Source organism: Cimex lectularius, unplaced genomic scaffold (genome assembly GCF_000648675.2).
Source record: "Cimex lectularius strain Harlan isolate CLEC.00 unplaced genomic scaffold, Clec_2.1 scaffold234, whole genome shotgun sequence".
NCBI classification, from domain to species: Eukaryota; Metazoa; Arthropoda; class Insecta; order Hemiptera; family Cimicidae; genus Cimex; species Cimex lectularius.
The window spans coordinates 278,351-304,670 of NW_019392804.1; the positions used below are offsets into that span (position 1 = coordinate 278,351).

The 26,320-nt window shown below is 33.8% G+C and overlaps 2 protein-coding genes across 9 annotated transcripts in view; one reads left to right on the forward strand and one right to left on the reverse strand.

The window, feature by feature from the left end:
- LOC106664713 (TWiK family of potassium channels protein 7-like) overlaps positions 1-26,320 on the reverse strand; it is a 67,349-nt gene that overhangs the window by 1,047 nt on the left and 39,982 nt on the right. For 6 of the 8 annotated variants that reach the window (XM_024228123.1, XM_024228120.1, XM_024228121.1 and 3 more), the window contains 4 exons: positions 4,428-4,674; positions 2,248-2,473; positions 1,418-1,518; positions 1,133-1,207 (listed from right to left, as the gene is read on the reverse strand). In XM_024228123.1, coding sequence (XP_024083891.1) covers positions 1,133-1,207; positions 1,418-1,518; positions 2,248-2,473; positions 4,428-4,629 — 604 coding nt within the window. In that variant the 5' untranslated portion in view covers positions 4,630-4,674. Of the gene's footprint in view, positions 1-1,132; positions 1,208-1,417; positions 1,519-2,247; positions 2,474-4,427; positions 4,675-6,994; positions 7,338-12,986; positions 13,063-26,320 lie in introns of those variants that run through there. The other 2 variants (XM_024228127.1, XM_014390667.2) reach the window with 2 other exon arrangements.
- Positions 12,322-26,190, forward strand: LOC106664711 (putative uncharacterized protein DDB_G0291608). The gene is made up of 9 exons (XM_014390661.1): positions 12,322-12,554; positions 12,645-12,771; positions 13,050-13,118; positions 17,851-17,955; positions 18,183-18,859; positions 18,994-19,413; positions 20,331-21,356; positions 21,614-22,178; positions 24,001-26,190. The coding sequence occupies exons 2-9, from the start codon at positions 12,681-12,683 to the stop codon at positions 24,153-24,155; spliced, it is 3,108 nt and encodes a 1,035-aa protein (XP_014246147.1). The 5' UTR covers positions 12,322-12,554; positions 12,645-12,680; the 3' UTR covers positions 24,156-26,190.

Below are 26,320 nucleotides of genomic sequence, written 5' to 3' on the forward strand. Positions count from 1 at the left end.
ACAGGTGTGGTGTCAAATTGGTGACAGCCAATGGTACAACCTCTTGGTGTTACTGTACAGGATTTTTTGTCACATGTGAAATCTGATCAAACATTTATAGGACGCTATAGAACTTGATTTAAGTCAAACATTTCAGGATTTCAATTTAAGTGAAACCATTCGCTCTAGCATACATTGATTTGGGAAGATGTGAAAGCTGAGCAACCTCATAAATTGACTGACTGTAACAAACTTCAACCAATAAATTTGCCTTTCAATGCTTTGACAGCACAAAGTAGAGGCATTTTTTGACCAAATTTTCACATGCGATGAAAAATCATCTACAGTAACACTAGGAAGTACCATTGGCTGTCACCAAATTACCCTGTCCCATTGATGCGAAAATCGAATATTCACCAATAAAAGGTGATGCTTTGTTTTTGGTGTAGTACTTTTTTAGATGTTTAGAATCATTTTTAAGCAGTACGTTCATCAGTTCAATTAGCTGTCCTAGTATTGAGCCCCCCTAGTATTGTATTACCCATACAATAAGCATATAAGAATTATGGGTTTTGAAGTCATGAGAAAGAATTTTATAATTTATAGTGAACTGTTCAAGACATTCTTTTTTTAATGAACTGGCTCATTATCCTCTTGATATTACATGATGAAAATATTCTATTTACATAAACCTCCTATGTAAATAGAAATGTTGATGAAATGTAACAAATGAAATGCAGTTGCACAATATTTTCTGGTTGCCTGGTACATTAAAATTAATTAATAATTGATGTCCAAAAATGCTTAAGAATTTTACAATGGTGAGATTTGTGTGGGGTGATGACCCTGTTTAGCCATTTCTAATCATCTCCAACCTGCCCAATCCTGCAGGTTTTGCTGTCAGACAACTTTAAGCATTTCACCATTTTCCTTAGACCCACCACTTAAGATAGCAAAATGCGTCTGATAGACCAAACAAGCGATGGTGGCAGGTCAGGATGATGAGAAACGACTGAACTACAAATTGTTTAATGATAGATTATTTAAAAATTAAACAGTTATATTTCAGTATTAAAATTACGATGTCTCCATAGGAAAAATTGATAAATTTTCAAAAATTACTGGTGATTTTCATTAAAGAAATTGAACTTACTTCCTGCTACAGTTTCATTTTCTAGTGCATATTTATTGATGATAACTGACTGCCTTGACTGTATTGGTTGTTCATCTGAAATAATCAGTAGTAATAAAATAATTAATGAAGATAGATTGAATAATCTATGTTTAAGTATATGTTTCTACTGTATAATCCAGCACATTGCAGTTTCACATAATAATTCGTGTGAACCATAATACAACTGGGACGTTCTTCTTAGAAGTATTTTTATGTATGCAAATAATGCAAAATAAGAAAAATATATAATATTAATAGTATAACCTCCTGCATTCTGAAGAATTTGCTGTTGAAATTGAGGATCAACGTTCAAATCCTGAATTTCATAAACATTCATTAAATCATCCTTTCCCAATCTGTAAGCCCTAAAATAAATGGAAACAGAAAAAAACGTTTATAATAAACAAGGATTTATTTTGCACTAGTCTGCTGAACATTTTGAAAAAAAATTGTGACACCATGTCCATCAGCCTGAAAGTTGTATAGCATTTGTTCAGTTTGATCATTGATGATCTCATCATGATCTCAATTTATCTGTTCTGATTCTTCATCAATGTCGAAACACGTTAAGAAAATGGCAAATAGGCAGACAAAGGTAATCATCATAGAACATATTTACAAATTGTTTTGGTTTTCTGAATAATTATGGATATTATGATCCATATATATTATATATTATGAATATATATTATATTATGATGTATTTTATTATTACGGTCTACCCATTGCCTCTTTATTTTTGCTTTTACTGAATTATATGCATAAACTGTTAATATTTATAATGTAATCTAAGCTTTTTTTATTCAATGACACATTAATGTACAAACAAGTGAATAATATCAACCTATACTAATTTGTAACTATATTTTATGTTTATTGCATCGAATTTTTACCCATTCGGTCAAAACAAGACACATTCAAGATTATAGGGCACGAAGACAATCAGTAATTAACCACTATGTACTTCAGACATCATTACAATTTTTAAAATGTTTCTATAGAATTAATTAGATAGTAAAATATCTGCTGTTATCTGTTTTGTGTTTAACAAAAATTATCATCATTTAGTTAGAAATATAAATAAAAAAATGTACCCATTAATTGTTTGTCGGTTAAACAATTTCCTCCTAGCGCTATTTCTTCTTTTTTCAATTTTAGTGCAACTGTAACAAAACACTTTCCAATACAGAAATCGGAAAGAGTTTGCCATTATAGTGCCAATGTTTGACAAACATAATAGCATTAGTGGAATTCCGACAATTGCATAAAATATGGTGGTGACTTTTCCAAGTTTTGTTTTCGGAGCAATGTGCCCATAACCTGAAAAAAGTCACAATATAAATCTTTAGTAAACTTCTAAGCAGAAATCTCTCAATATATCTGCACTAATTGAGATGTATTATCTAGTTATATCTAGACATAATAGAACAAGCAATGTAAATTAAGAGTAATGTTTTATTATTATCTTTCATAAAAATATGAAATTATTCTATAATCCTATACTAATTTGATTACTGATTACTGATTTATGTAAGTTCCAATCTGCACATAAATGCACATACACGCATGTACAGTATTAAGGCTATTACTTCTCCCAGTCCACCAGCCATTCCAGCTTTGATTATTTACAATAAATTATCAGCAGGCCTCGAGAATGCTGGGTGTTGGTATTCCAGGGTCAGACCTCAGATTTATCCCTCCAGCCCACCAACATTGGGATTCAGGGATCCCCAACACTATCAGTTCCTAAATCCAAACCCATTCACACTCTCACTCATTCTTAAATACTTTCTTTCTTATTCACTCAGGGTGGTGGAGTACTCAATATTCCTCAATCACCCTTTTCCCTATTATATAACTAAACTACTTGAGGGCTGATTGGGTACTCAATATTCTGCCGTCAGCCCTCTTTCACTACACATTCATGCCAATAAATACATTCACTCTCCATACATGCTAGGTACACAAAACTATTACTACTATATACAATAAAACAACCATGTTTCTATCGAGAATCAGAACATGGGTACTCACTGTCATATTCAAGCACAATTATCCTATCTGAGAGCATTCCTATACACTCTCTCTAGGGGTTGCACCCTTCAATTTGATGGGACACATCAAGCAACCTTTCTCTACATACTGGACACATACATGTGCTTTGGCCCAAAATTAAGTATATGCGTGTCAGCCTCACACACGTAGTGACACAAAACTTTCATTACAAAATATAATAAAACAACCTTGCTTTCTCCAAGAATCTGAAGAAGATACTCCCTGCCATGCTCAGGCACAATTCTCATATTGGGTGGCATTCCTATGCACTCTCTATTTAATTGTTAGGTAGGACACTCAAGCAACCTTTCTCTGCATGCCGAGCACGTACGTGGGCTTTGGCCCAAAAGTAAGTGTCCATGTGTCAACCTTGCATGGCCCATTTTTAATCGGGAGGCTGACCATTCTTCTATGAATCTGGTTCTCCGACGGCCACCTATCAACAGTGCTCTTGATACGTGAGAACTACTCTGTTGGCTCAGCCAACCAATGGTGCCATTTTCTTTTAATCAAGTTTTTTTAATTGTATTTTAGTGTCAGGGGACCAGATAGTGGTGGTTAAGTTTGAAGGTTGAGACATTCAGGCCTTAGCCACCTTATCCACCTGTTCATTACTCTCCAGACCTTGTGTCTGTGTACCCAGACGACAACCATTTTTTGCACATTTGAGTTTGTGCTATCTCTCCAACAAGAGCACTACGAGAGGGTTGACAGAGAACCGTTAAGGAGGAAGCAGTAACCTTGCTGAGAAAATTGGTGCAGACAAGGTAAATTCCGCTGTGTAAACATTACAGGGTGGACAATGTTACACTGTACCTTCCACAGCGTTAGTTAGTCCCATCTGAGGAGACGGGGTTAAAACAGCATACTACAATCTATGTTCCTAGAACTTAGCTCGGTAAAAGTATGGTGGAGTATACAGAGTAGACGACTTGGATTACACAGTGAGATCATCCCTGACGAGGACCCAGGGCAGAAATAGCTAGTTGCCCTGCTCAAGTACCATTCTCAGTGTCATCCCTGCCCTCCCAACAAAGACTTTGCCAGTGTGTGGGCCTGATGTTGCTCATATATTCTGTACAATTATTTGAATTTTGTATTGTGTCTTTTGTAATATATACACATGTATATATGTGTATGTACATATGTAATATTTATACAGGATGTAAATTTAAAACTTAAACACATTTGTAATATTTTTCTAATGCAATAGTTGTACCTATTGTTGTAATTACAATTATTGAATAAAATAAAGATCCAGCAAATGTCCACTGTAGAGCTTCAGGTCCTTCTGATCCATCCCATCCACCTTTTTTTATAGCTTTTACCAGCTCTTTTTCAAAGTCTCTTATTCTCGCTTCTGCATTAATTGTCCAGTTGTCATATCGAAGCACTTCCATTTCTTGCGTCATTTTCCACATATCATCAGTCACAGTTTTCCTTGAGTTTACGACTCTGTTTTTCACCTGAAATTAGTATACTACAATTAGTTTATTCATGTGCTTAAATTATTACAGTGTTTTTACATTAGAGTACTTCAGTAATAGGCATAAAAGGGATGAAAGGATATATTATAATTTTATTGCATTTGGTTGGTGATTATATAAAAGTATATTTTAGTATAAGTTTGTATGGCTATGGTGTTGGTGTTGCAATAACAAAAACTCAACTTAAAAAATATTTTATTCTGTTTGGCCTTACTTCCATTCTCCCCTTTAAGTATTGCTTGGAAACAAAAGAGAATTGATCATGCTTTTATATACAGATAATTTGGTGATTTTGACTCATTCCTGGCATGATGTACAGAAAAAGCTAAATACTCTGCCCCAGTATTGCAAGGAAAATGATCTCACAATCAATATTGATAAAACTAAGGTGTTAGTTTTACATAAGGGTAGACAAAATAGGTTTAAAGTCCTTCATTTTAACAGTTTGACTATAGAATATGTAAAATCTTATGTTTATCTGGGAGTCTCATTTGCCTGAGAAGTTCAGTCTTGCTTATGATTACTTTATTTCAAAAGCAAATTTGGCATCTTCCAATATAAAAAGAATCCTAATTACTTATAACTCTGATTCTTCTAACTCTCTGGTCACTAAATTAAGATAATTTGTTACATTAATGAAGTCAGTCTTCATCTACACGGCTGAAATTTGGGCATTGCTCTATTTAGATAATTTGGAAGTAATCATCACTAAGTTTGTCAAAAATCTATTGTTTCGGCCATCTTCTACACCAAATTATTTTGTGAGACCAGTGTCTAACTTAAAGAGTATTAAATTATACATATTTGAAAGAAATGTAGTTTTGATAATTGAAAGAGTTATCAATTTTGGCTGCAAATATCCATACTGCACGGATACAGAAAGATCGTTACTTTTATCAAAACAATTCGATTGTTAATTTCATATATTATTAGGTATAGGTATAGGGACAAAAGAAGTGGCCACAAGGCCTTCTGCACCTCGACCTGAGTAGATGTGCTGTTTTTTTTTATAACTCACTGGCCAGCGGCTCCTTAGTGTAGGATCTTGCTTGTGGCTTTTCCTGTCCTAGTTGCAAGAACCTGTACCTACATATCGTATTATATATTTTTTATGTTATTTTATTTTAAACATGAAATTATTAAGACTAATCAGTCTTATTCAAATTTGTTGGCTAAAATTAAATTATTTAAAAAATTTAATTAAATTTCAAAACCTCCAAAGAAAAATGCTAAAAAATATTTTTTTTAAAACTTTATTATTAAAAAGAACCTCATAGAAATGTCTGACATTACCCAACTAATTTTATTTTTGTATTATTATATCATTTCTTCAATTATTATTTATTATAAATTTTATAAATGTACTTTTCTATTCATTGTATATTTTCTATTATATTATTTTATCATAAATTTTAGTAATTGTAGTACAATTGTAGTTTACTTTGTGCATAATTTAAGTTGTAATTTTTTCATATGGACCGTTTTGTATTTTTTTATTGCAAAATGTATTATATATTGTATTTTTGTCAACTTACCGTTTAAATAAATACAAAAGTTTTTTGTTTTTTTGAAAATAAGTGGCGCTAAATAGGACTTTTATGGTCTACAAAACCGTAGGGAAAAATATTAAATTACACATTTGAAACATTAATCTTATTTAAAAGACGGTGTTTCTAAACTTATATCTATTTATGAAATTTAGAAACTCAAACAACAACAAAATTCGGGACAAACATGAAAAACATAACAGTGAAACGATCTCAGCGTCGTTATTAACAAAAATTCAAAGAGTATGAAATTTAAAAAAAAAAATTTACTTACTAATAAAGTTTCAGTATTAATTAACACCAATGCGTCAGATATTAATAAGGTGAAAGAAAAATGCAACGTGCATTCAAAGCAGAATATATTTTAAAATAATTTAATCATTTAAAACTTTGGAATGTGTATTGTGTTTTAGCATTTTGTAAAATTGTTGCTTGTAATTGTGTTGGTAAACGCCCATGTTTATTTATATATTTATATTTTTGTTTTATTCTTGCATTTTTACTGGATGTATACTATAAAGCGTGTCACGTGTACACTATTGCCGGAGTATATTTTTGATTATAATGATATATTAAATTAGCCATAGGATTTGGCACTGTTTTGAATATTGCAATAGGTATGTTAAATTTATGTTTCTGTACAAATGTATTTTTCTATCCCTCGTCTTTGACTATCGCTAAACGTCGTCCATCCAAACTCAGTTGCAGACTGCAAACTTGTTTTCTAATTCTTGCAGTTGTATTTTACTCACTTCGATTTCGTTTGCCATTTCCAGGGATTCGAATGTCACAGCTCCGAGAAGACAGTAAGCAACGACCATCGTGACGAGTACAACGTGGGTGAAAATGAATGTGAACACCCTCCAGACGAAGTACAAGATTCTCATGCACTTGTGACCAGCAGACGGTTCATCTTCATCCATTTTGCCGAGTTCGTTCCGACTGATCTGTTCTGGATACCTTACAGGAGACTTGGACGGCTATATCTATTTTTAAAACGTATTCTACAGTCCTGTCTTAATAATACAACTGAATATAAAATTCCCTATAAATGCCTTTTAAAGCGTGATGTTGCATTTTAAATTTCCTTTTTTAAGTTTGAACGTAGTCAACGATTTGTGTCACTAGCGGGATTCATTTCTACCAAAACCTTACATAAAAAGATTAATTAAAAGAACTAATTTGGTCAATAGACCACTAAATATAATGGATTTAATAATCAACGATATTGATGATTTAAGTCAATTTTAAATTATAATTATCATTATTTATCACCATGCCGGATTTTGTTACACAATTCAAACATAACAAAAAAATTATTATTAAACTTGGATCAGAAACCCGCCACTGGCCCCGATAAAATTACTCCATTGTCTTCAAAATTGTTAATTTTCGATGGTCAAACTACTTTACCCACTTTTCAACAAATCTTTGTGTGAATCTCACTTAAATGAAAAAATTCATTACACCTATCTTTCAAACAAAAACAACACATTTCCCAATACAGTGGAAATATTCCGTTTTAGTGACTGGGAGTTTTTGGATGGCCCTGACAAGGGAGGAGTAGCGTTGAGACGATGTATAGAGGCCGGGACCGAGTGCGATTGTGTGTTCCTGTTGGTAAATAGAACAGTTGACTGAGATCTGGGGACGTCAGTCGGCTGACTCTACATCGGTTGAAGGGACTCTGGTGCAGCAGTTGGCCGAGTGCAGCGGTTTGCCTGAAGCCAAGTCGGCTATCTTGAGAAGGCGAGTTCGAGGCTAACACTGAGAGTACCCTTGCTTCGTCAGGTGCTTCATTAGTTATATAAGAACTATATTATATATATATATAATGCAGGGTGGGCGACCAAGACCCGAGGGGTTAAATGCCTGGGTAGACTCGTACCCCATCCCTAAAAGGTCCGGGACGGGAGGTCGGCTCACGTGTCCTGCATAAACCTCTTGGACTTGTTCACAAACCCCAAGATTTTGGACCACTTTATCTCGGGGAGTGATTTGGTGATGTCCTCTCCTTCAAAGATTTCAAATCTAGACCTAGCATACTATCATATTCTGCGAGGTAGTGCTTTGCCGTTTCTTCTTTTATTTCGCAGAAGCGGCAAAAGGGATCTGGTAGGATACCCATTACGAAGAGGTGTCTTCTCAGTGGGCAGTGGCCCGTCAGAATACCTATCAGCCTCCTAATTCCCTTCCTTGAGATAGAGAATAGCCATTTCGATTCAGCTGGTTTGATCGCCTTAACAAACTCTTTCGATTGCCTGTGTCCGGAGGATAAATTCCACTCCCTAAGGAATTGTTTCATGCCCCAGTTATTGATACTCTCTTTCGCTGTGCTCATAGAGGTAATACCGGTTGTGGCCCAACAAACGCAGTATTAGAACCTTCTTTGGCTAGGCCATCCGCCTTTTCATTGCCATGGTGTCCTTTATGTGCTGGTATCCAAATAAGGTTTACCTTGTTCTCAAACCTGAAAGAGATCCTATTGATAAGATCTATAGTTTTCTCCTTCATTAGTGATAAGCCAGAACTAGTCGAGTTGACGAGTCTGCGTCGTTGTCGACCTCGTCGTGCTGACTAGCTTGAGGTCAATGGGGCCGTGCCCCTGCTTATATACCCACTGGCTCTGCTCTGATTCGTTGCAGAATGGAGGGCAAGACCATTCCAGAACCGGTAGTGACACCTAACGGGTACCGTGGTGGTAATTAAAATGATCCCAAAACCCAACATCCAAGCTCCCCCGCCCTATTAATCACCTTCCTATCCTAAGCAAAATCCTTGAAAAGCTTCTCATAAAAAGATTTATATCAATAGCTGTAATTGCGAATGTCCTTCCTCATCACAGTTTGATTTCGGCTCGTTTCACTCCATCATAAAGCAGGTGTATCGCGTTGTAGACACTGTATCATCCTCCCTTGAACAGAAACAGAATTGCTTAAGTGTCTTTCTTGTTGTGATCCAAGCGTTCGAACGGGTGGGTATAGCACTCTGGTTTGCTGCTGAAGATCAAGGGCTTCGTTCCTTTGGTGCATACCTTTTAATTAAAAATCCTATCTGACAGACCGGTACTGCCGCATCGCTCAAGGAGCTGCCATTTCTTCTTATGTTACCATTAAAGCGAGTGTCCCCCAGGGCAGCAGCATCCTAGGACCCTTCCTATTCACAATATACACAGCTGACAATCTTGCTCTTTTGCTGAGGACACGGTCATTCTGTCATGTAATCCTAAAATTTAACGTATCTAAATCCACCCAAAACAGCTTTACACTTAGAAAATCCACTGGTTCGACAGTCTATTCCAATAGAACCAACCTCATATATTGTGCCCTACCTGGGACATACATACATGCAAGTTAGCTAGCCAAAAACTGCTACATTTATAAAAAATTATCAGGGATGCTGACGCTCAATCAAAGATCAAAAAAACTTTTAGTAAATATAGTAGTATACATTAAGCAACATTCACACCAAGAAAAGCTTATTTAAGTTGCATTGAATTTAGTGTAATCTCGCACTACTCGTTTATATGAATAAAGTATTTTGTTAAAAACGGGAGTTTTGAATCTGGGGCAGTCGGTACTGTCTAACGTCACAACACTACCCCTTAGTCGACATTTTATGAAAAAATTAGAGCAAATAAGTACTTCACAATCATCTGTACGCGCCCCGCACCACAACAGAAGTCACCAAACATCGTGTGAAGAAAAATGAACTTTATCATTTTGTGCATGTAAAATTGTTAAAATAAGTTTTTTTTTTTCAATTATATTATTTGTACACCTCTAAACTTTTCTACAATGGCACCGGAATTAAAACCGCAGTATTTGGAAATGATCCCAACATTTTCTGGAGAACCACTACAGTTAGCGTTTTTTTTTAGAAATATGCGATAAAATTGTTTCTACATTCTTCGATATAGACAGTAGAGGAAATTTTCAAAATCTGATATCTAGTGGCATCAATACTGTCAAAAGTAAAGCATCCCGCAGCAAATACTTCTTGAATTCGCATTATACTACTTGGATTGATATCAAAAATATAGTAATTAGTAGTTATGCTAACAGAGGCAATGCAAATACTCTGATTATCGAAATGACACATGAAACAAATGAACGAAACACCATTCGAATATTACGACTGACTATAAAATTATTAAATGTAATTAATCTTTTTAAGTAAGGTTTTGGTTAAAATGAAAACTACATGAGCTATCGCGACCACGTGGTTAGAGCAGCGGCGTATTGAGCCGAAGGTCGTGTGTTCGAATCCCACTCGTGACACTAACTTTTTCATTTCAACAAAATTCAAATAAATTCCTATGTCAACTTTCAGCTCAATTTGCAAGCACAGCGACAGAACTCCAAGCCGAATCGCTGAACGGCGATTTGAATACTACTCATGCAGTACTAAGTTACCACTTAAACCTAGACACAAAGAACGATTATATTGTAATGCCGGGCCATAATTTCAAAATTTTAATTGATACTGGGAGAACGAAATCATTTTATTAATTCAATCATTGCGGGTCATTTATCATTTATTTCCCGGAAAAATACAAGTTGGCCCTTTTCTTGTTACGACAGCCCACGGTACTTCAAAGGAAAATTATAGTACCGACCACTCCAAGTTTCATATGTAAGAATGTTCTGAGCAGTAACCACACTCTCTGTTCTTTATCCTATTGCTTGCCTTTTTGTACCTCAGGGCCTCGTCACTTGTGGATAAAATAGCACAAATGCCCCTCCTTTTACGCTAATAAATTACATTCACACACCATACTTGATCCACACTATTCAAGAGTACTCGATATTCCTCGTGGTAATTGGGAATAAGTCCCTTCATTCACACTAATGAATTACATTCATACATTTATTTTCACCACCCCAGAGTATTCCTCGGGCTAATTAGGAAAATGCACCTCCATTCATGCTAATAAATTACATTCACGCACCAGACTTTGTCCACCCTACCCCAAAGTATCCGATATTGCTCGTAGTAATTGGAGATAAGTCCCTTCATTCACAATAAAGAATTACATTCCTACATTTATTCTCACCACCTCAGAGTACTCGATATTCCTCGGGGTACTTGAGGATAGGCTCCGTCATTCATGTTAATAAATTACATTCATTCATACTAACCCTAGAGTACTCACATTCCTCACGGTAATCGAGGATAAGTCCCTTCATTCATGCTAATAAATTACATTCATACATTCATTCTCATCACCTCAGAGAACTCGATATTCCTTGGGGTAATTGGCGATAACCATTCTCGCTAAAAAATTACATTCACATACCAGACTTTGTTCACACTACCCCAGAGTAGTTGATATTGTCGTGGTAATTGGCCATAACCCCCTCCATTCACGCTAATAAATTACATTCAGACATTCATTCACACCCTAGAATACTCGATATTCCTCAGTGTAATTGGCGACAAGCCTACATTCACGCTAATAAATTACATTCAGACATTCATTCACACTACCCTAGAATACCCGATATTCCTCAGTGTAATTGGGGATAAGCCTTCATTAACGCTAATAAATTATATACAGACCTGCATTCAATCAACCCCTGATATTTTTACGAGGGTTCGCAACAGCAGAGGTCAAACCCTCAGGGTGCCGGTGTTTTTGAAAAAATGCTCATTTGTAAGTATGTCGGGTTCGGATGCAGGGCCGCTGGATTCGAACCCGGGACCTTCACCTTACAGTGATGAGCGCCGTGTCAACGCCTAAACCATTGCGGCCACCGACGCCCCCAGTAGTATATTTATATCAATATATATGAATAAATGTATATATTTTATTATCGAATTTAGACCTGGTAGACTTAATTTATAAATTCCGTCGCCCTTCCATGATTTGGGAAATTAAACGGAGAGAAACATGAAAAGTTAATATTAATTTTGACGCATAGAATACATGAGATTGCACCGTTTGAGTTTTTAATAATTTTATCGAATAAAGTTGAGCTTTGAAGCCATTGAATAAAAAGTTTTAAATTTATAAAGAGATTTTCTAATTTGTCTGCGGTTTTGATTCGGTGAAGGGTGGAGGGGGTTGAAGCTGGAACGGGAGGTTTGGAGTTGGACTGTTTTCTCTTGAAGGAGTTGGGAAGTCAAACGTTCAAAGCTTTTGTGACACTTCTCGATTATACGGTGACACATTCAACTCCTAATTAAAAATGATGCTATTGCTTATTTAGATCAGTAAACAAAGCAACGAATATAGGAGGATATCCTCTTTTTAAAAAGAAATATATACACGTATATTTTAAAACATATATACTTTTTTATAGAAGCGATGTGAGTCAAAACGGGAACTTTTTTTTATCAAAAAGCATCCTTTGACGTTTCACTAACGTTGAAATCAATTAATGATCTTTTTGTATTTAGTTTGAACCTAGTGATTGAAAAAAGAAAGGAACTAAAATGGACAAACTGGTAATAAATAAACTGAAAAGTTTTGTCGGACAGCCTTGGTCAGCATTGACGAGTTATTTCAACCACACGATTCTTCCAGGTGAGATGTATTTACATTCATAACGTCTGCATGTAATTTATTTACAATGTCACGGATAAAGTAAATATTGCCCGTCGTGGGTTTCAGAGATTTGTGTCCTTTGGGTTTTCAGCTAAAAAAAGTTTTCCTGACTTTCAATCTCTATCGAATTTTCAAAATAAATTGACGTCTCGTTTTTGGTTTCAACGGAAAATATTGTTCAGTTGTTCACTTACAGTACAAATAAGCCCATGCTTTTTGTCATCATTTTCTGTTTGTTAACATGATGAAAATTGCAGATTTGGCAGACGAAGCAGTGGAGCCGGTTGGTCGAATCGAAACTCATTCAGTGAGGCTGAATAAAGAGGGTAAATAATTGTTAAATCTTCACACACAAAAAATACATTCGTCTCACTGTAATAGTGGGTGCCAGGATGTTCCCATTTATGTAAATATACCAGGTAACCATAAAAGTCCGTACGATTTTTCATTTGTTATTGTTTTAATACTTTTAATCAACAACATGGAGGATTAGGTGGTTACATCATGTAATACCAAGAGGATTACGCATCAGTTCATATACTTTCTCACGGTTTCAAAAAGCATAATTCATGCGTGCTTATTTTATGAATTTTAGCTTGAGCTGAGGCAACTCACAAAATTTTCACTCCATTCAGTGATGAAACAATAAGTTAGCGCACTGCTCAAAAATGGTTCAAAAAGTTTGTTTCTGGGAATGAGCTGATTGAAGATAAAGTATGGTCTGGTAGTCCTTCTGTCTTGGATGATGACAAATTGAGGAAACCATCGAACTTGATTCAAGCCAAATATATCAAGAGCTCATCAGTGTTCAATGCAAGTGATGAAACCATTTCCTCTAGCTTACATCGACTCAGGGAGACTTGAAAGCTGAGCAAATGGGTTCCAAATAAATTGACCAATCTATCATCTAAACAGTCTAAACATTTGCCTTTCGTTCTTTGACAGCAAAAAGTAGAGACTTTTTTGACCGAATTGTCATATGTGACGAAAAATCCTGTACTGTAACACCAGGAGGTCGAACTGACTGCCATCGAATGACCCTATCTCACTGACGTAAAAATCCAGATATTCACCAACAAAAGGTGATTCTTTGTGTTTGGTGGAGTACGACAGGCTGTGTACTACGAATTCGTGCCATGTGGAAGGACCATCACAGAAATCTACTCAAGCCAACTCCGTGTCTCTTGCCTTGGTCCAGAAACAATATGCTGTCATGAACTGAATAGTACTTTTTCACCAGGACAAACATGAGACCTCATACAACCAGAACGTGATAGGAAGTCCTCATACAAGGACATGATAATGAAGCTTGGCTGGGAAGTTCTACCACACCTTCTGTACTCTACCCCATCCGACTTTTACTTTTTCTTAGCAATGGACATATACACACAATCGGGAGTTTGATAAATGCCAACAGCTGGAGCTGAATTTATGTTTTAATTACCGGTACCCATACTTTTAGGAAGGGCATAACTGGGATAATAACTTATCAGGAGAAGGTTATAGATGCCGATGGAGACTACTTCCCTGAATAAAATACCATTGCCTATTACCAAATAACCCTGTCCCATTGAACCAAAAACTGAATATTCGCCAACAAAAATTGACACTTTATGTTTGGCTGAGTACTTTTTGGACCTCTTTTGGGTAGTGTGCTTACATATTGTGTCATCACAGAATGCAGTGCAAACTTTACGATCTGCCTTGGCCTCTATAGTACTGAGCTAAGATTCATAAAATAAGCATGTATGAATTATGGTTTTTGAAGTCGCTATTAAGTGATGCTTAATCCTTCTATCTAAATTAGAAATGTTGATTAATATTATTAAAGTGGTAACAAATGAAAAACCGCATAAACATTTCTGGTTCCCTGGTATATAACTAACTTTATTCGAGAAAGTAAATAATTTTCATTAAATGTATACAAACAATTATATACATGGGAGCAGGTGACCAGACCTTTTAATATCGCCTTACAATAAATTTTTAATGTTTTATGTCTTAAAGTACATCAACTGAACATAACATTTGTAGTGAGTAAAACCCCTACAACTTGTTTTTGAGGCATTCAAATTGCCTTAACTACATCATGTTATTAAATGTTCAACATTTTGATTCTAATCTTGAAACAAATGTGCCTTTTATGCTTGATGAGTCCTTCATGTCAGACCTTGTCAAAAGCTTGTGAGACGTCAAGGAAGATCGCAGAACAAATTTGTTTTTCTTCAAGAGATTTTTCTATCTCTTCTAATGTTCATTACTTGGTGAATTTGGTCTATTGTTGAATGTCTTCTTCAGAATCTAAAAAGTGAAAAGCAGTACTGTTTCTTCTAGAGTTCCTCATTGAATATGGTACAAAGCTGAAAACACATTTAAGTATCATTAAAACTTCAAATCATGTGTTATGATTTTATTGTTCAAATAAGAATCTCCTTGGTTCATTGTGTTTTATTGGCCATTTATTTTTCAGTAGTTAATAAGTTCCTTTCGGTTTGTATTTTTTGGAAAAACCTTGCCTAAATGTTATCATATATGGTGTGCGAGACGGACGTTTCATGGTTTGTGAGTTTTTTTGGGTTCTTCAAGTACGTTGTATTTCTTGACTTTACGATCGGGAATGATGGGGGGGATATTGTTTAATTGAAATAACCTTGTTAACAAATAAAATTAAAATGTTAATTAAACAACAATTATTTGCATCTGTAAATTTGCCTAAGGTGGATTTTTTTCCTCAATGCTTAGGATAAACCAACTATTCATCCTAGGCTTTCATCACTCTGGAATGGATACAATTTTGCTGTTATAACCTTCTTGGGCAATTTGGGCTCTCCAATTCAATCCAGGTGTTCCAGCCATTGTAGGTCGTTTGACTTCACAAAGCGAGCGATATTCTTATTTTCTAGCACCACATTAATTTTTTGATTGTGACATATCCTCCATCCTTTTTTTGTACACTAGATCTAGTGTTATCCTCATTACCTTCCTTTCAATGCCCTTTAGCTTAGTCCACGTATCTCCATCGTTGCTGACAGTGGGACGTAAGGATTGCTTGTATGTTCTCACTTTGAGGCATCACGTCAGGGATCTTGATTTAAAGAATGTACTGTTTGCATGGAATGTCTGATTCTCCAGTATTATTTTATGGTATGCTGTAGACTCTTGTTAACCAGGGGGGATATATACCAAGCATTTGTGTATAAAGAGAACCACGATAATAAGAAAACCTTAAATTTCAGGCTTCAAAGCATTTTCTTCTATCTATATACCAATCAGACCCTTTCATACATGTGCCTATACTTTTACCACATGTGCCTAATAAGAATGTACAGTCAATCTTCGGATATATTGTTGTCACTGCCTTCAATGGATTTGACACATCCATAATAACTTGAAACCTAATATTGAAATTGACTTTTTCAAAGCTGTAGTCACCTATACATGTGTTCAAGCTACTGCCAAGTCTTCTTTCTTTTCTACTGAGTTTTATAAGTTTTGTTTTGTTGTAATTTATGCTAAGTCCTTGCTTCTTGCTTTCCTACTTAGAACTGATACTTTCAACTTTTTTTTTTGTGTTTTGTATCAGCATGCACACAGATCTGGGACATCTTATTAAATATACACCCTCTCTTTTTAAATATTTTTAAAAAGATAGTTCCTACTCACAGTTAGTTGTTTTCAGTGATCCAGATTTCAAGCTTATAGCTCATCGTCAGGTTGAAGGAATTTATGACCACATCTCTCGACATGAATTGTAAGAGTGATCCCTCGCCAATGCGACATTCCAATGAGAAGCGGGATTTTAATGCCGCTTAATTTTTAATGTGCGAAAAGCGGAAATTATAACATAATTAAATATTATATTAATAAATATTGTAAGAAAATGATTATAACTTAGACATTAATTTGTATGTTTTATTAATGAATAAAAAAAAATTCAAATGATACATTAATATTAGTAAATAAAATAAAGTAATAAAAAATAAATTAATTAATTTGATTGTTTTGTATGTCTAATATTATTTAGGTACATATTTAAAATTGGAGGTAAATCAAAATATTTTATATACCAGCGGATTCTTCTCACCCATGAACCCAAAAAGCTGCTGGTTTGGCTCATAAATTGTATGCTAAAAACTCCCATTAACACCTGCTAACCATAAAAAAGAAGTACAAACTAGTAAAACCTTAGCAAAAAATAAGGGATATCAAGAAATATTAATTAATAGGTTACTAGTTAAAAGTATAAAAAAATTAATTTTAAAAGAAGCAAAATAGGACTCAGCCACCCCACCAAAAATGAATCATTAGGTTTCCGTTGTTGACTGGTGAACTGTCAGAAAAAGTAGGTAAAATTCTTAAACTAGAAGGTGCTAGAATAGCTTTTAGAGGTATGTGTTCACTAGAAACATCCTCTCAAAACTAATTAACATTAAAACTAAAATTAATAAAACACAAATTAATCGCTAATTGAAACATTGAAAATTAAGAGGCATTAAAAATCAGCTTCTCATTGGAACGTCACATTGGTCGGGGATTGGTTGGTTCAATTCGTGTCAAGAGACATGGTTGTAAATTCCTTCACCCTGATGGTGAACTATAAGCATGAAATCCGGATCATTGAAAACAACTAATTGTGAGTAGGAACTATCTTTTTAAAAACACCACACTCACTCCAGCATTTATAATTTATCATTTCTACACCCTCTCTTGTCAGTTTGTTCCGGAACCAAATTATGGCCAGCATAGTTGAGAGAGCATCTTCTTGCCTAGAGCTTTTTTCTGTATAAAAAAAAAGAAATCACTTGTGACTTAAATTTATAATCTTATGAAACACATATTAATACAATCATGTTATATAAATACAGCAATAATTTATACACTCATCGTTTTAAATTTTACATATGTACTTCAGTACTTAAATACAATAAAGGGGTGAATTGTTAGCCAATTTCAATTACTTTTGTTTCAAATTAAGTACATTCTCAAGCACCAAATCTTGATACCTGAATGCGATACTGTACTGTAATTTATGCTAATGTTAGTGTTATAATGTTTCAGATATGGCTATATTTGGTTACTGTCCAGCTGCAGAAGTTTTTGAATTAGCAATTTGTAATTTTTGCGGTGATAAGTTCAAAATTCCTGCTTTAGCTGATCACATAAGTAAGATTTCCTTGATTTCTATATGAGATAATTTTTTAAAAGTTGGTTATATGTTTAAATATATAAAACCGTTGTGTGTTTAAACCCTTTTTAAAATGGGGTTAAAAATGGATGAACGTTAAAATCTATTTAATTTTAAATTTCAATTATTGTTACTTGTAAAGGAGTACATTAAAAAATGTGTACAGCTTATATGCGATTCAAATTTATTTAAATATCTATTTCAGATTTAAAACATGAAGATGGAAAGTGTTCTACGTTAAAGATAAGCGAATATGAAAAGAAATATGGAATGTTACAATCAAAGAAAAAAGGTGGCCGCCATAAAAAGGCTAATATAAAAGAAGAAAAAGAAAAATCTCCCGAGGAAGATAATGCACAAGCAAAAGAGTCTGTGGGAAAATCACTCGAACAACTAATTGATGTAAAAATTGTCCTAAGGGAATCAATTCCCACTCCGACACCATCCACTCCTATTCATACTTCAACCCCTACTACTCCTACCCTTTTATCCCCATCTACTCCTAGTTCCAGTTCGTCGTCAACATCAACAAGTATATCTACACAAATTCCTTTGTCAACACCAACTGTAACCCCTGTTGGCACTCCAGTAAACACTCCTTCTGTCACTCCATCTTCTACACCTATTAAAAGTTCACCGGAACTTTCTAGAAAAAATAGTACTTCTACAAATATTTCTACGGAAATTAAATTGAAACAGATAAAGAATAAAATTAAAAAGGCCAAGTTGTCAGAGAAGCATAGTTCAAGTGGGAAAAGTGGCAAAAATTTAAGTGTATTATCCTCAAAGTTGAAAGATAAATCAAAGGAGCTGATTCCTAAAAAGACAAACATTACTAAGATTGAAAGTGCTAGCTCTCCAAAAGACTCCTCTTCCTTTAAGGTAAAAGTTTTTAAATTTATCATAATTATTTAGAATCATAGTAATTTTACGATCGAAGACTTTTTAATAATGGATCTTAATAATAATTTAAGACACAATGGTTTACACTTATAAATATAATTTCATTTTTTCAGGATTGTGAGCAAGGTCCTAACATGCAGCCAGTTGTACAACTATCACCATTGGGGAGTATTTCAAAAAATAATTCTTCACTTGAACAGAAAAAGAAAGGAAAATTAGGTACCAAGCCTTCAACAATGCGTGATCGTATATATAATCCCGATAAGCATTGTGGTGTTGTTTCGGGAAAGGATAATGCGAAACCATGTACTCGTTCCCTTACGTGCAAATCACATTCAATGACATTGAGGAGAGCTGTAAAAGGAAGAAGTAAAGCGTTTGATATCCTTTTAGCCGATCATAGGGCAGAAAAGGAACAAATGAGGAAAAACCATGTTAACATTCAAATTTTAAGTGATGGTGATAAAAGCAATGATAGTTCTACAAATTTAAAAATTACTCTTGAAAAGCCGGCTGTGTCTACACCACCAAAGGTTATCTATTATTTTATATTAACTTACTATTTTCATAGTTACATGTAGCAATACAGTGGTACCTTGAGATATGAGTTTATTTCTTTTCAAGACTGAGCCTTTAAGTCAGAATGCTCGTATAATCAATTTTTCATATTGAAATGAGGTTCATTCACCAGCCCTAGTAAAAACAACTCAATTTTTTTTAAAATAATGCATTTATAATGAACAAATATTGTGTAAAAATAAAAGAAAACCAAATACATACAAACAGTAGAATAAAAAAAATAACAGATGTGGCAAAGCCGATTAGCTTATACATTGTACAAATTAAATGCTTCATTCAGGTCACCTTTGTGTAACTCAATTATATGAATTAATAACGAATTATACTATTCACCAAAAAGCTTAATAACGATAAGCCTATAAAAAAAAAAAAATTAAAACTAACACAATGGAAGATGGGGTAAACATATGAATTGAACAAGTGAACAGCGTGGTGGTTGAGACATCAACATAGCAGGTTCGTATCTCAAGACAAAACTGCCTTATTGACAGTTTGTATCTCAAAAAACTCGTATGCTGAGGCACTCATCTCATAGTACCCTGTAGTTAAAATTAACCAAACAAATTAAATACTAATACTGATGATCAGGTGCTTACTTTGTTAACCTATTTATACAAACTACACTTGTACAGTACAATGAAAATTTAATTATGTTATTTAAAAAAACATTATGACTGCCTTTTGTCCTTAGCCTTTACGCCAAAAATGTACACATTTCAGACTGAAAAGTAATTTTGATTATATATTATAAAGTGGTATAACAAAATTTATCAAGCAAAATAAAAGCACCCATATTGCACCATATGAATCCTTGAAATAAACTAATTTAAGTATATAAAGTTGATTTAATGTATCTTGTTTGTTGTTTTAGATTGAAAACTGTGATAAACAAAAAATAATTAAAGGGACCACAATTCAGGATTATTCCAAGCTAAGTCTTCCGGTCTCAATAAAGAATCCTTCACTCCTTAAGCAAATTCAAATGACTTGTGATGAAGTAAATGACGATCGACAAAATAGTCAATCACCGAAATCACAAAAATTTGAACAAGAACATCAGAGTCAACAAGCTCTGACTATTCCTAACGAATCAGCTCAAGCTAAAGTTTTAACAAATGAACAATGCCAACTTCAAAAATCACACACCCAACTACAGCTTCAATTGCAATTAACTTCTCAAAGCCCACAAGCTCAGCCTCAACAACTCCAGGAACAATTGAACCAGCAGCAGCAAGTGCCAACACAGCACACAGCTCAGGAAGAACAGTCATCACAACAATCTCAGCAATTGTTTGTCAGGCAGCAACAAAAACAGCTCCAACAATTGCAGTTGGTCCAGCAAAAGTTACAAGCGCAACAACAACAGCCAACACTTCAACAAAGTACTATAAAGGTTATTCAACCACAAGTCACAAATCTCCAGCAAACTAAAATTCTAGCGCAACAGCTTACACAACAAACTCAACAAGGCCAGCCAGCAAAGCAACCCCAACAGCAGACATTGCAATTTCAGCAATTACAACAACAAAAGCAACTTATTCAACAACAGCAAATACAACTTCAAAAACATCAACTTCAGCAAATGCAATCACAATCATTGATTTATAAACATCAAGCACAAATTCTGTTGCACAGACAGCAACAACAATTTTTGCCACAGGGTGGCCAGTTCAGTGTAGTTACAAATACTGGTACAGATTTTAAAAGACAAGTACGAAATGTGATACTGTTTAGAACAAAAGAAAATGGCAGGGAAATAGGAATCATTAGGCCACCATTTTTAACTAGTGCAATAGGTGTCAAATTACATCATGCGCCAATAAGAGCAGTATTACCACCGCCAACTATGCAGCCTCCGCCTCAACCCCCAACACCACCGCCACCAAAAACAGAATCTGTAAGTATTGAGATATTTTATTATGCTTAACTGTTTAAGTGTAGTTATAAATACATAAACAAAATTTAAAAAGTTACAATAAAACAAAATTGTGCTCATATTCACAACTATGTTGATTAAAACATTTTGATAATTTAGAATCCTAATTTCTATGGCATTTTCTTGTGGAGAACAATAAATTTATACCAGTTATATTAATTAAAATCACATGTTTGTATCACAATAAGCACATTAATGGAGACATTTAATTTTCATAGGACTGTGATGAAAGTGATACTGAGACCCAGGATGATGCTGCAAATCCCAATGCTGTTAAAAGCATAATTGAATGGTGGCAGCCAGGATTTAAGCGCAGTCGAGGCCTTTGGATATCGAAAACTGAAATTCCGCACAAGAGAGCGAAATACAAGAATAAAAATTTGAAACTGGCTTCTAAAAATGTTGTTTCAAACAATTTTATGGATCTTACTAAGAATGTTGCGTCAGATGTCAAATTTCAAGAAATCAAAAAAGCTAACAGTCACTTACTGAGGCATCTCTCAAATAATTCCCATGTAACGAATAAGGAAGATATAATTAAGATTCCACAGATCACTCCAGCAGATTTAGATCATTACAGAAGAGTACACAAAAGACCAAAGCGGTCGAGGAATTTTTTCTTATTTAATAGTCCAGGAAAAATGAGAAAAAGTGATATTCCTACAAACCTAGTCGGTCCAATACACATTTCTCCAGCAATTAATTTTACACCTGTTGTTCGCCTCGCTTTAAGTAACAACATTGTCAACCCTGTTCTACAAGTGCGACATAATCCTGCCATAGGTAAGACAATTAATGGCATACATAATTTTCATTGTTTAATTTAAAACAAAAGAAACAAAAATTGAATTAAAACTGAGTTATATCACTCATTTAACTGTTTGGGTTTATGTGATAAGGTTGCACACTTTAGAAGTAAGAGTAACATTTCTCACGATGTATAAACAATTTTTTCGAATTGCCAAAAATATTTTTAAAAAAATTTAATTTTAACTTTGGCTATAACTTTACCAGGTAACCAGAAAAGTTGGTGTGCTTTTTCATTTGTTATTGTTTTAATACTGTCAGTTATTATTTGTATTTACATAGAAGGATTAGGTGTTTACATCACTTAAGAGGATAATTCGTCAGTTCATAAAAATAAGTGTTTTGAACAGGTCAATGTAAATTATAAAATTTTTACTTTATCATGGCTTTTAAAACCCATAAACTGTGCGTGCATATTGGATGAATTTTTGCTTGGTACTAGGATCGTGGCAACTCGTAAAATTTGCACTGTATTTGGTGATGAAACAATAAGTGAGCACACTGCCAAAAGTGGTTCAAAAAGTTTTAAAATGTACGACCAAACACAAAGCATCAACTTTTGTTGGCGAATATTCGGTTGTGTCAATAGGACAGAGCAATTGGTGTCAGCCAATGGTATTTTATTCTCCAACAGCTTTTTTAACCTTCCAAGGAGTTACTAGCCCAGTTATGCCCTTATAAAAGTTTGGGTCCCAGGAGTTAAAAAATAAATTCTGCTCATTTTCAGCAGTTGGTAATTATCAAACACCGGATTGCATGTATGATTGTCCATTGCTAGAAAATGTAAAAGTCAGATGGGGGAGAGTATAGTAGGTGTGGTAGAACTTCCCAGCCAAGCTTCATTATCATGTCCTTTGTATGAGGACTTCTGTTTGGCATATGTTCTGGCTGTATGAGGTCTCGTGTTTGTCCTGGTGAAAAAGTACTATTCCGTTCATGACAGCAAATTGTTTATGGGCCAAGGCAAAAGATACACGTTAGAGCTGGCTTGAGTAGATTTCTGCAGTGATGGTCCTTCCATGTGACAGGAGTGTTATCTCCACCAAACACAAAGCATCACCTTTTGTTGGTGAATATCACTTGCATTTTTGCATTTTTGTCATCAAAGCCATAAAAGGGAAATGTTTAGATGCTAAACCATTGGCCAATTTGCTCAGCTTTCACATCTTCCTAAGTCGATGTAAGCTAGAGCAAATGGTTTCATCACTTACATTGAACTCTAGTGAGTTACTGACGTATATTTTGACTCAAATCAAGTTCGATAGCTTCCCTCAATTCATGTCATTCCAGATAGAAAGTCTATCAGACATGGTTCATCTTCAATCCCCTCATTCCCAGAAGCAAACTTTTTGAACCACTTTTGAGCAATGTACTCACTTACTGTTTCATTACCGAATGCAAAATAAGTTGCCTTGGCCACTTTACTACTTGAGCTTAAATTCATACAATATATACACACCAATGATGGGTTTTAAAGCCATAAGAAAGAAAATATTTTATAGTTTACAGTAAACTGTACACGACACCTTTCTTTATAAATAGACATATTATTCTACGATGTAAACCCATAATTTTCTTATGCATATTAGAAATGTTGATTAAAGGTATTAAAAAAATAGCAACTGAAAAACCACAAGAATTTTTCTGATTACCTGGTAATATTTTCTTAGTGTCGTGCCATCTATTGACCTCAGATATATTTAATGAATCATCAATGTATTAGGAGATAATAATATATCATACATAAGTAACAATTATGAACTATGTATACTGTAATTATACAAATATACTTTTTTAGGTGGTACACCAGCTTTCAACAGTGTTACACCCAATGGTTCCCTCAATTTAGGGTACCCTGGATTGCATTACATTACATCTTCAGGTCCTTTCCCGATTGCAATACATCAACTGCCAGATTTGCATCAAAAACTTCAACAGCAAGTAATAAAATAAAAGAAGAAGCAAACTGTAAATAGCGCTAAGTATTGCAAGTATTCTAGCATCGTTTTTTTTTAATTATATGCATATTTATCATTACTTTAGTATGTATACAGTGCTCATATTTATAAGTTTCGTTAGTGCATATTTCTTCACTTGTAAAATTCAGAATATCTAAATTTCTATTATTTTTTACAAATTTTCTTCCATTTTTTCTTATATATATTATAATATTAGTTGGTGTTACATTATCTTTATAATAATGATATAACAAGAGGAAGATGATTTGTTGCAATTATTAAGGCGGATCCTATGTGGATTGCTTTAGTTTTGTGAGATTGTTTCTGAAGTGTATCACTATTAATTGAGAGGAAACAACCATAGTTGGATTCAAAGATATTCTGGATAGTAGTGTTGGAATGGTTGGGTTTCATCATCATCCACACAGCCGACATAAATCAATCCAAACTCAATATTGTCACAACAGCCTTTAGGGCATTTTTATATTTAAAAAAAAAATTATTACCTCAAGCTGACTTTAGTTGACAGTTTTTTAGATATATTAAAATGTTTTTATTAAACCATGCTGATAAATATTATTTTGGATGTAAAATATGCCGATTATATTTATAGTTGTATTAATTCAACATTTAATTATTTTAAATTAAAATTTTATTGAGATTATTAAATAAAGATGTTTTATTTAAATAAATAAAAAAGTATTATACAGTGTGATCATTCCTGGGGCTAGCTGTTTTGTATGTTTATCATGGCCGTACTGTTAAACTGTATAATATCGAAGCAAATGTAATTGTACAGCTTTTTAAAGAAAAAGTTGATATGTATTTATGACATGATGTATATATATATAAAAAACTGTTTTATTCAAATGTGTTCAGATTATTGACTCAATTATAATATTTAATAATAATAATTTATTTAATATATTATTTTTTGTAATTTTGTGTTGTTGTAAAGCTAGAAAAAAGATGGTATAGATCAGTAAAGTAGTATCTCTGTTTTATAATTGTTTTCTCAGTCGAACCAATTCAAAATATTTGTTTATTAACAATTATTATTCTTACTTTTAGGTTGCAAATATTTATGGGAATTTAGCTGTTTTATGTGTAGGTGTCTTGCCTTAATCAATACTTACAATTCATTTTATTTTATTAATTTTTTTATTAGTTATGCTCAAATCCGTGTTTTAAAGTTAGTTTTTAAGGAGCATGTGTACTGCTATGAAAGTTGATTCGGAAATAGGAGGATTGGAGGTTTTTGATTAATGAAAACACAGAGACGTGTTGAATCAATTTGGTTCATGAGAATAAAGGAACTTAGCACTTAAGAAAAAATTATTATTATTAATGTATATATTAATGTAAATTAGGGTTGGAAAATCATTTTCTGCCACAATTTTAATGTTTGGATCCTGTGTATATGTACCATTATAAAGGTCTATAGCTATCACTGTTCAAGTAGAGGAAACAATTAACAATGTTTGGAAATATCTTTTTAAATGACATCGTTGTTAAACATTTTGTTTTAATTTAAAGGCTGTGATAATTTAGTTGAACCTAGTGCATAGTTGTCTAGCAAGAATAAAAATATTAATTTTTGTGTGTAAATAATGTTTTTTATTAATTGAATTAATGTATATGTGCCAAAGATTTTCAATGTTAATATGTGTAGATTTGTAACTTGCAGTAATATCATAGTACTTGTAATTACTAAACATTATAAAGTAACAAAAATAGTATTTTTTGTTAATAGTTTATATTTATGTATATTACTCTGTTCTCTCAGTATTATGATTTTAATGACAACAAATCATTTTAAAATGATTTGATATTTAAAAATAGGAATTGAGGTGTTAAGGAGTTAATTATTTTCATCTCAATTTCAGTATTTGAATTTCCAAAATTTCCAAGTAATAGTTTAAATGAAGATAAAAATGATTCAACATTGTGATTTATCCACAAATGTAAACAGAAACGAATTGGCAAGCCGTAATAATTGCACATTAAAGGCGAGAATTTTTACTTTAAAATAACTTTTTTGTGGCCTGCGGAAGATACATGGTCTGCATCCTAATATTTATACCTTTCATACTCTCCCTCCACGTCACCCACTGCACAATTCCTTCAGAAAGGGCAAAACTGTCACAGGCTATGGTCATT

Excerpts from the sequence above, each read along its gene's own strand:
- LOC106664711 (XM_014390661.1), top strand. The coding sequence starts at position 12,681 with ATGGACAAACTGGTAATAAATAAACTGAAAAGTTTTGTCGGACAGCCT. Across the intron at positions 17,956-18,182 it reads TGCTTTAGCTGATCACATAA|ATTTAAAACATGAAGATGGA; the intron begins GTAAGATTTCCT and ends TATCTATTTCAG. Across the intron at positions 19,414-20,330 it reads CTGTGTCTACACCACCAAAG|ATTGAAAACTGTGATAAACA; the intron begins GTTATCTATTAT and ends TTGTTGTTTTAG.